The sequence below is a fragment of the Henckelia pumila genome, chromosome 1 (genome assembly GCF_033568475.1).
Source record: "Henckelia pumila isolate YLH828 chromosome 1, ASM3356847v2, whole genome shotgun sequence".
Taxonomy (NCBI): domain Eukaryota; kingdom Viridiplantae; phylum Streptophyta; class Magnoliopsida; order Lamiales; family Gesneriaceae; genus Henckelia; species Henckelia pumila.
The window spans coordinates 87,433,793-87,445,399 of NC_133120.1; the positions used below are offsets into that span (position 1 = coordinate 87,433,793).

At 32.7% G+C, this 11,607-nt stretch overlaps 1 protein-coding gene across 1 annotated transcript; it reads right to left on the reverse strand.

Annotated features, from left to right (window-relative positions):
• Positions 1 to 8,015, reverse strand: LOC140877899 (CMP-sialic acid transporter 3). The gene is made up of 16 exons (XM_073281502.1): positions 7,818 to 8,015; positions 6,996 to 7,203; positions 6,669 to 6,785; positions 5,718 to 5,774; positions 4,758 to 4,835; positions 4,143 to 4,187; positions 3,445 to 3,504; positions 3,109 to 3,231; positions 2,914 to 2,991; positions 2,343 to 2,412; positions 2,037 to 2,144; positions 1,762 to 1,895; positions 1,592 to 1,674; positions 993 to 1,041; positions 850 to 910; positions 1 to 349 (listed from the first exon to the last, which is right to left on the reverse strand). Exons 2-15 carry the CDS (start codon positions 7,161 to 7,163, stop codon positions 863 to 865), a joined length of 1,218 nt encoding a protein of 405 aa, XP_073137603.1. The 5' UTR covers positions 7,164 to 7,203; positions 7,818 to 8,015; the 3' UTR covers positions 1 to 349; positions 850 to 862.
• Positions 8,016 to 11,607: the final 3,592 nt, after the last annotated feature.

Below are 11,607 nucleotides of genomic sequence, written 5' to 3' on the forward strand. Positions count from 1 at the left end.
GTAAACTCATTGCATTATAGAAAGTGGAATCCCTACATCAATGTTCTAGGTAAGAATGACAATCCATAAAGTAAAAACAGAAATTGAAATAATATCCATTTATAAAATATTATCAAAAATAAAAAATACTTCAAAAGCGAATGAACCTACTACGACCCACCTAAATTTCACATATACATTATATATATAATGTAAGCCCGTATTCCACTACGGCATTGGACCCAAAAAAATCGTATTTGCAGTCAGAAAACTGCCACAATATAGTAGCATTTGCCTTTTATTGTTGCCACTAGTTGATACTCAGCATTATCTTCTGTTGTATAGCTTCATGTAATTTGTTCGAAACCACCTGCAATAAATTCAATATCAAATGTGTTATACTGTTAGTTACTGATACAAGTCTTCGCCCCACCAATATCAACTGCCAAATATTAGTAGAATAGCACAATCGATTCAAGGCCGTCTTAGTTATCACATGGCAAAGTGTGCTTGAAAATAGATTCTTGTGTCATTCTCATGCACCTTTACCGGTGGATTCTTAATATTGTATTTTTGCAACAGTGAAACAAATCCCGGCTCTGAAGTGAAAAATGGTCGACTAACTCAGATCAATCGAGTCGAAGTTTAAAATGTCACAGGGAAAAAAATTTTAGCCGTAAGGTTGATCAACTTCACACAATTTGTAAGAGTTACGAACTCATTCACATTGAGTTAATCTTCATAAGGCAAAACTGTGGTTAACATAGCTACAAATCCATGCATATCACGGTGTTTGTTCAGACACTGAATATTAGAAAAGCATAAGCACCATAAGTATAGATATAAAAACTTCACATGTCAGAAACATACCATCAAATTAACTTTAGGTAGGAAGCAGAGGTTGTCTTTCATCAGGTACACGGTGGGTAGCCTGAATAAAGCAAAACAAAAATGATGAATTGTGCAGTTAAAAAAGCATGCACAAATGCATTTTAAAAGGATGGTGACTGTACCTCTTCATTTGCACCAGCAGCCATATTTATAAAGGATGACTCCCTTGACCTGACAGGAACAAGAAAAAATAAAGATCCGTTGCGTAAATAATAATCTGTTGTTAATGCAAAAAATTGTTTGAGGAAGAACTGCAAGAAATTTAAGAGCTGTTATATCACGAAATTAGGTCAATTCAAAATCACAACACAAATAATGAAACGTGACAAAAGCACAGTTCTATTAATCGAGACGCTGGATGCCTGGATCAAACCAGCATTGAATCAAAATCCAGGTTTTTTGCTTCAGAGAATTGACAACAGTATATCAAATTAGCAATAGATGTCATGACATCCACAGAATCAATAGGAAGCCAAAGCTTGGTTCGAAGAGTTAATTGATTCATTAATTTGGAATTAGAGAGAGGCTGTAAAGTTATTTATAATTTGGAGAAACTATGAAATGGTACATATCTATTGTCGTAAATTATCACACTTGAAATTTGATGATCTTTGGATCATGTTGGAAGTACTTCACTTCTAATATAATAAGGAAAAAGCATTAAAGCAATGAAGAATAAACAGTAATTTAAGAACGGTAATTTCATAAAAGACACAATTACCTATGGTTATCCTGCGAGTCCAATTTCTCGTGCATCCCATTTTGTTGTTGGTCCTCCTTGGCCTTTGAAAGAGGCGAAAAAAACTGCCAAACATAAGACATAAGAAACCAAGATGTAAGCACCAATAAACTTATACGTAATAAAGCGAATGCTTGCCTGAGTGATGATACCTGGTGCATTGAGATGAAAACCACCGAAATACCCAACATAAAGTTTACTGTCAAAGTATGGCCAAACATAACAGCAGATGCTATGCCGGTAAATATCGTAGCTACAGTTGACGAATACTTCTTCAAAATTGTATCTGTTAACATTTTGCAACAGGAATTCACATACCATATGAGACTCTTGACAACAGGAAGCAGAATGGGAAAATCACTTATTGTACAAGTCCACAATAAAGAAACTAAATCGTCAGTTCTCATCATTAAATTATTATTCTCACCAGCATATTTGAAGAAAAAGGAGGATAAAATTCCTTGTGCGGCATTGTTACATATTAAAAGCATGGTAGCTTTTGAATGTCCCTCAAATATATCTAAGCTGTTGGGACCTGAAATATGATAATATTTATTAAGCAAACTCTGTAATCAATTTAGCTCCAGTGGCAAGCACAAATGCACAATGCAAACAATTTACATGCCAGTGTAAACTTGTGATTATGCCATAATAGGGCAGCAAAACTCAGAATGTGATAAATGGTTGAAAAGAAAAGGCAAGGGTGAGAAAGTTAGAACTTGGCACCTAGTACCTTTAAAAATTGCAGATCCAAGAATTGCAAGGAAGTTGAATATTGCTCCGTACCCATACAAAAACAAATTCTGCAAATCAAATAAATCATAAGAACTGATAAAAATAACTCAGCAAGTGTGTCTCTACGACTAACATAAATAAAAAATCCTCTACCAGGGAGATGTCAGAAGCTAATTAATTAGTCGACTTTTCCAAGTACCATATAAAAATAGTAAGAATCAGTGATGGTCAACTACATCATTCAAACAAAATAACACCAAAACAAATTTCTTCCAATTTACGGCCTTTGTCAAAAAGTGCAGGATCATTTACAACAATGCACTATTGTGCATTGTGCGTGACACAGCAAGTGGCTATCGGGAAAGAGGCAACCGATATGTCACTTCAAAGAACACAACTCTGCTCACACTTTCAGCACCCAAGGTAAAAAGAAAGGAAAGTGGATGGAAGGTGGTGGCCAACACGTGAATAAAAAGTGGAAAAAGATGGAGCATAGGAAATAGAATCATAAACAAGCAAGTTTAAGTGATATAACACAAAAGCTTGCCAAATTGGTGCAGTCATATCACCTGAAGATAAATGCTGGTATCATATTGGCTTTTCAAGGCATATTCATTGAACACTGAGGCCATAGAAGGAACTGTCACCTGCAAACTTTCAATATTTAGCTTCTATTGTAGGAAAGCAATTTATTGATAGCCAAAAGGAATAAACATACAAAGACAATTAAATGCAATCATAAGTAGACACCATAAATCACTTACAAAAATCAGAGTATATACATATGCAACAGTTGAAACAGGAACACCCAAGGCAGCGGCACCCTCAGGTGAGGTTCGAAGTTGATTTATGGTGATCCCAATGAGCAACAAAGCTAGAGCCTCCCACTGTTATATAACAACATACAAGAACCAAGTATTTATCATGTAATTATACATCGAACCCACAAAATCACAAAGAAAGAAAACTTATCATGGGGTGGTGAACGAATACAAACAGGCACACATAGAGAAAACAAACCGGTTTCACATATCCACATAATATGATCAAATTCACGATGTTATACCAACACAAATCCAAGCCTCAACTATGGAACTAACCTGAATAACTGAAAATCGACGTTTCATTACAATCTTCAGAAGAACAGCAATGACCAAAACCTATGAAACAACATAAAAATGCTATTAAACACTACTAGCAAACATGAGATATGAAAAAAAATTAAAAGCACCAGCAGCTTCTCACTGCACACCCCCTACATGAGAGGAATAAAATTTGAGTCCCTCGTCCCCGCAATGTATCAAAAAACAAAATAACAGAAACACCAAACTATATATCAAAATAAAGATAAATATGCACTGGTGTGCTAGCGTCAGTAAGAGCAATTGCTATGTGGCAAAGAAGAGGGAAAAAGTCATGAAACAATAAGTCCATCACCCTACAGACAGTAATTAAGACAATGGCGGAACAAAGCTTTGGAAAAAGAGTGGAGTTGTAATTTTCCAAAAGAGGCTAGAATGAAATATGAGACGAATGGAAAAAATGATCAGTAACATCTTATCCTGAATCCTGATATGATCTCCACCCCCACCCCCACCGGGCCACCCCCACCGAACTGTGGTAAAAGCTTTAAAAAAAAGATTGAAACGAATTTCCTAACAGTGGCTAAGTATCAAGAGGAGAAGTTCACACACGTAATCTTCCAATGCATAGAACACAAAAAATAAAGGATTTAATAAACCAGAACATACGATAAGTAACAAGAAATAAATATGCATATAAGCTGGAATAGTAATACCTTTAGGTTGCTCAGCATTTTTACAGTTGCAGGGTTGAAATATAACTGGGAAAACCAAACAAAAAATCATCAGTTTCACGAGATTAGACTCGCTAGGAAGCAACAGGAACTCGCTGTCTAATAACACCAACAAAATAATGTCAGAAGGAGCCGTTAAACTCAGCGAAGCTCTGAGACAGTCAATGCTTGGTCGTCAGATATCAATTTGGAAAAATATAGCCCTGTTGTTATATGGACCTGTAATGAAAGGTACTCACACACCGAATGGAAATATACTTGTTTGAAGGCCTGGTTATGTAGATATATTTGAAAAGATAATGATTTTTTCAGAGGGAAATCCTAATATTTAAGTTACTAGTCAGACGCATCCACTAGCTAACCTTGTCGATGTGACCAGAATTCCACAAAACCCTAAGGAAGTCCCTTCAGATCTAAACTCATAGTCCAGAATAAATCTTCATTATAGGTACAGATATCACTTTTAACCAAACTAAAATATAAATGCAGTAACTCATGTTTCAGCACCATAATTATAATTCAGAGCTCGCCATTTTGTTTGTATTCAATCATTTAAGCAGCTAGCCTATTAAGAAAAACTGAATATACAAAGCATACCTGCATAATGAACTTCAGATAGTTATTTATAGCATAAAGAAGTGCTGGAACTGCGAGAAGCACATTGTTGCGAGCAGCCTGCAGAAAATGATAAAAGCTGTTCCATCAAGACGAAATATGATAGAAGTAAATACCTTACCTACTGGCACTACATTGTCCTCCATTCAAATATGTAACAGGTATAATTATCGGACATCATTCAAACCAATTCCTTCAAACAATTAAGTTTTAAATGCAGGACCAAAATGGAAAGGCATTTCCCATGATTGACACAGTATTACCTCATGGATGTTTCTAATTAAGCACCCCGATAAAACTAACCTCTGATACAAATACGAGAGCAGAACTTTGACAGACAGAATCACTATACAGGATTCAAACAAATGCATTCAAATACTCCAGGTCCAACATCAAGACTAAAAAAAGGGGGGGGGGGGGGGGGGGGGGGGACAATTTCTATAATTAACAAAATATTACTGCATGAGCACGCTGAGAATTAAGCAACCTATTACCGACTTCATGAAAACAAACATGAGTAGATAAATTGATGCCTGGAACTTATTTGAATGGGATATCCAAATGTGGGGCAAAACAATCGCTTTGATTATCCAAAACTAAAGGATGAAGTCAAAACCATTTTTCTGATGACTAGGAAAAATTGATCAATTCTCAGAGATCATATATGTGATACTGTTGTTGACGGAGCAACTATGAATGCTTTAATTAAGTAGTTAGGAGATTGACAAATTAGGCACCACCAAGTCTCATTTTACAAGCCTGTGAATATGAACATTCTGTTTCTAATATTCAGTTTATCACACAGATTCACCATTACCCAGAGAGAACAGCTTAAAAGTCATGGGCATTAGCAACTGTGCCAAAACAATAGCAATGGTGAAATGAAGATCGGGGATTAAATGAACTACTCAGAAAAGTGAACAATGAGGGATTTAAAGGTACCTGAATAAACGTGGAAATTGAAAGAAGTGGTTTCTCACCAACCTTCTGCCGCCTAGCCTGCATGAAAAAATTCAAAGTGAAGTATTTCTTTTTAAATGTAAGTTTTGCTTCTCAGAAACATTAAATCATCCCTTTACACGCTACTGTCCCCAGTCTACCTCTAATTCTGCTGAATATTGTTTAAATATATAATAACTGAGCAAAAAACAAAAATTGCTATCCTAAAATGGTAATGAAAACTAAGAAGAGTCACTCAAAGTACTTTATCCAACAGCATTTGGCAGGGAAGAAAAACTATTGTATTATTTATCTCCATGAAATAATTGAGATATGTTAAATGAAAAAAGATTCAAATTTCCAAACTAAAAATTCAACATGTTTTCTCAAACTTAAAACCTCCTGGCTTTCTACTGTGATCTTAATTTCAAAGCATCAGAACTTTAGTTTATTGACCCCAATAGTCAGGTGTAGTCGTATTTTTCAGAAATTTTAAGCACCGGGACTTATCGGCTCAAGTGTTTCGGTGTTTGTCATCTGAAAGAGGGTGAGAAGTGGTTGCATATATGTCTGGAAAAGAAAAAAATGTTGCTTTCCCATTTAAGTGAGTTTACTTTTGTTGAATGTATGAGATCAGTGTAAACATGTGAATGTAATAAAACATCACCAAATAGGTAGCAGTCAAGTTGGGTACATGGGGATAGGATTGTGAGAGACCCCAATTCATGATTGACACAAATTTTCTCGTTTCTAAACATTCCAACCAAATTTATGTCCAACTTAGTTTTAATCAACTCATAACCTTACTCATGCAATTACAATACAACATTGAATTATTCTCACTCTTTTACTCAGCACATATTATAAATGTTCCATTGTACGAGCATTGATGTGGGAGGACACATGAAAGGAGATTCAAAATTTCATCAACAGAAAATGAAGGAAAGGATGTACCTGTAATACAAGCATTAGAATTGCAAAGATGACTTTTGCAATCTCCGTCAAAAAATTGACACTAATAGGGCTAAACATGAACTTTCCATCCACCTTTGACATATAAACCAAAATGGGCTGGAAGAAGTGAAGACCAATCAGAATAAAAACAATAAGAACAGGGGTTTCTTCATAGTAATATTAGTGAAGGAAAGCATCCAAAATCTTGTAAAAACTAACAAATGACCAAATCAGCCATGTCTGCTGAATGCATGACATTTTTAGACTCTCCGTCAGAAATTTTTGCACAATAAGCTGAACAAACAGAGAAACTCCACGAGCCCGTACCTGAAAACCAACAAGAACACAATCCCCACCAACCAATAGGATATTAAGTGCCCGTTGCTTTGAGGAGACCTTGGTCCTGTGTTTATCATAGGCTCGTGAAACAGACTTGGTGGATGGAGAGACCAGCTTGGAATGACAGACACTGCACTCTATCATCCCGTTTTTCATCGGCCAAAACCCCAGCAGTATCAGGCTGCGCAAAATTTGCCTATAAAACAAATAACAAAAGAACACATCAAAAATCACATTCTCGTCATGCGCATTTTCTATGGTCTAATCTAGCAGACAAGTACGGTCACAAACTTAATCGGTATGGTTAAATTTCCATTTTTTCCCCCAAAAAGGTAAGGTGGCGAGCATCTGTATAAGCAGGGAATGTACAGAATCTGTGTGGGTTCAAACCACGACTCCAATGTACGCAAATACAGGCAGACAATAGTATCGATTTTGCAATCAAACTCCTGAATCATTAGTCCAAATCAAACTCCTGAATCATCATGACAAAGCATTCCGATATACTTAAAGAAATAGAAGAACTAACATTGCATACATCAGACAGGTGGCAATACATCGGACGAGATTGAAACAAAACCAGATCTCACCAAGAAATTCAAAGTTGCAGTTTTTCTAGCTTGAAGCAATAGTTTGAACCTTAAGTGAAATAAAATTGACGGAACAATTATAATCACCACAACAGAAGCAAAAGTGAAATAGTCGTAACTGATACAAATTGATCTATCAGCGATTTGGGAGGGGTCGGTCATTGAGGATCATGATATTAGTCATACAAGATTCACATATCCTAATAGTGAGCAACAATACCTGCGACACGGAAATTGAATCGTCGGGATGAGCGGTAACTTCGGAAGTGGCGGCGGCCAAAATGAGAACCAGATCTGGCACAGCTCCGGCGGAGGAGATCTAAGAGGTCCAAGTGCAGAGAATTCAGCAGGCGATGCAACACGTTTTGGTGTTTCAAGAGAATCAGCCACTATGAATGGAATGGGCTGGATCTTAGCATGAATTTTATGTTTTTTTTATATTCATTAGTTAGTTGATCGAATAATTTCAATAAGGTAATAATAATTATAATCATTAATTCAGATTAACATAAGGATCTATTTGTTGCATTGTAAAAAGTAATATATCTATATTTTTGTATTATGTTTTTAAGTTCGAGATACTTAAATAATTATTTGATATCATGGTGTATTTTTCATAAACAAAAATACCTTTTATCAATAAAAATTATTATTAAACTCGTTTTAATAATCTTGCATCTTATCTATATCTATCATGATAAAATTTTCTTTTATCTTTATTTGTATTTTTTGAATTTTTAAATTAAATAATCATATCTTGTGATGATGCATTAATTTAAATCAAAATTGTCTTTGAATGAAAAATAATTCAGATCTATTTCAAAAATAAAAATAATAATAATAATTCAGATCAATTTATATGTCGATGGTTTTCGCTAAACGGATTTTTTTTGTTTAGGTTGTGTTTACTTATGTTGATAGGATTGTGAAGATATTATTTATAAGGTGATTATTAAACTAATTAAATATGATATAGAGTGTTATGGATAAATAATATTTTTTTACTGTAATTGATTACGATTGTGATTAGAATTGTGATTAAACAAAATTCACAATTTTGCCCTATAAATATAATAGAAAAGATTAGAAATGGGGGTATATTAGGAGTTTTCTAATTTTTTTTCATTTATACAAACCACATATTATTTATCCTTAATGAAATTGAGGATTAAAAATAATGCTCAAATTTAATTATTAACTGGCCATTGAGTTTATAAATTTTTGTAAATTTTTAAATAAACATGAGATGAATTATTATTGATAGTCTTATCACATGATAATTACCTCAAATAAACGCAGCCTTAACGTATATGGATATTTGTTAAGATTATAATTCAAATATTAGTTATTTAATTCAAGTTATATTTGCAGCGTACTATTTTAAACCAATAGAGTTATTCTTAAAATCGAATGCATACATGAAATAGGCTACGAAGATAGCTATAGATCACTTTTGTCTAAATATGTGAATTTTTTTTATGTGAGATAAATATTTTTAAACAATAGAGAATAAAGAGAACTAAATCCGTTCTCTTATTAAGTTAAAAGTACTCCATCATTGTTATATTTTTTTCTGAGTACATAGTGTTTGGAAAAGCTTCTTAGAAGCATTTTTCAGTTTTTTATTAAAATTTTGTAAACTAAAGTCACTTTTATCTAAATATGTGAGTTTTTTTTTTATGTGAGATAAATATTTTTAAACAATAGAGAATAGAGAGAACTAAATCCGTTCTCATATCATCATTGTTATAATTTTTTCTAAGTACGTGGTGTTTGGAAGAGCTTCTTATAAGCATTTTTCAGCTTTTTTTAAAATTTTGTAGACTAAATTTTGAAAAGTGCTTCTTAGAGGTTCTCTCAAACACTGGCTAAGTATAATTTTGATCCAAAGTACAAATATATAATGTAATATAATTTTTCGCACTACTGACAAGATTTGAGTATAAACTCTAGATAAAGATGTTTATCTTGAACACATAAATTACAAAAAAAATCATAAATATACCTAAATGGCTAAGGCTCATCGGCCCATCATCGTTATCTTTCTACATTATAAAAGTTGAGACTCTTAGTGGTCCGACTTGATGATACTAAATAGTTTTTTTTACAAAAAATACTCATGTACACTTAAAAAAAATCTAAATTTACATAACTACCACATCTTATCCACTTTCAAAATTTCAAAAATTCAATATATCTTTGACAAATCAAATATTCATATATTATTTAAGAAAATTATATATTTATTATATTTATTATTTTACACATACAACGTGTGTGCTCCGTCGCTAGTAATTAGAAAAGAAGAAGATTCTAGTCTTTTAGAAATTTGGAGAGTAACATTTTCTTAGAAGTTATATACTATGGTGAGAAATATTAAATCATTGCTCAACATGCTCAACAATAATACATTGTAATATTTCAACACAATTGTAAACATTTCTATTAATATTGCAATTTAATAGCTAATTCATTAAATGAGTTACGAAAAATATACTTGTCTTTAAATTAATCATGTTTTTTGTTTGAAAAAAGTTTGAACGTTGTTTTCATCATAAAAACATATTTAATAACTTATTTTTTCAGTAATTCTTTGTTCTTGTTATAATCCAGAAATATCACATAGTTAAATATTTTTAAAAAAACGCTGTTTGAAAACTTATAACGTGGTTCATCTTTGCATTTCGTAAATCTATGCTAATATGCTATATATCGATATTCATATTTACTATATTGTTAAACGCATTTACTTATTCGATAAATATATATATGTAAATATATCATTAGCATTAGTTACACATTGACATGGTTTGGTGTCAAGAAAAATATATTAATTAATTATAATTCTCTTATATTTTTACAAAGAATTATAATTGTGAATCATTGTATCCACATATATACATGTATCACTTATATTATATATGTATATATATATATATATATTTATATGTTATCATCTCATTCTCCGAACAAAATATCTTCCTACACAAGTTATTTATAGACGTGATTTGAAAAATGGACACCGAGATTTGGGGATAAACTCATCATCCTTACTTTTGTATTTGATCTCAACACATCCACATGATTCGATAAATGAAAACAGTTTTTTTTTTCCCTAAAAATTAACTAGAATAATTATTTTGTTTAAGGTATTGTATGTTGTATTAACACAAACTAAGCTGTGCTCTTATTTGTGATTTAATATATCTGTTTCAATGCAATTCACATGTTAACATAAACACAGAACATGCATATGTTGTTTATTCGAGAAATACCAGTCAAAGAATCAAAATAAAGGCAATATTAATTTAATCAAAACAAAAATATATTAATTTGACATACTATCTACCATTTCATTATTATATAATTATTATAATTATTATTATTATGCGCGCTTACACTTGCGCTGTCTTTTTATGGACTGTAATTAATTAATATTTTTAAATTAGTTTTGATTTATATAATATTATACACATGAAAAATAATGAAAAAACCCATACAAATTACACACGTCTCTCGAAAAATAAAAATAACAAATTAAAACTGAAATTACATGAAATAAAACACTAAGCATCTAAATAATAATAAATTTTTTTCGTTTGCATTGATGAGTTGGTAAGTCCTGAGTTGACGTTGGAAAAAATTCTCAGCATTGCGGTTTCGATCCTCGTGTGGAGCATATTTCTTGCCACTCGTGCACATCCTTCGATTTAATCTCCGCATGAATTAATGAAACTCTGACACATGTAAAATGAGATTTTTTCGAGGTCAACCCTTATAAGGAATAATAATTTAAAAGGAATAATAATTTTTTACAAAAAATAAAAATAAAAAATTGTACATTATTTTGGCGTAAGGTAGGGTGTCGGTAAGCTTGACCTGCACCCAAGTACAGTGGGTTGCTTGATTCCAAATCCAGCTAGCAACTCAACATCCCGACCATCCATTCAAACGCATCTCCACCGTCCATTCCAGCATTTCATTATTATACTTCCGTCTCTAGACAGCGA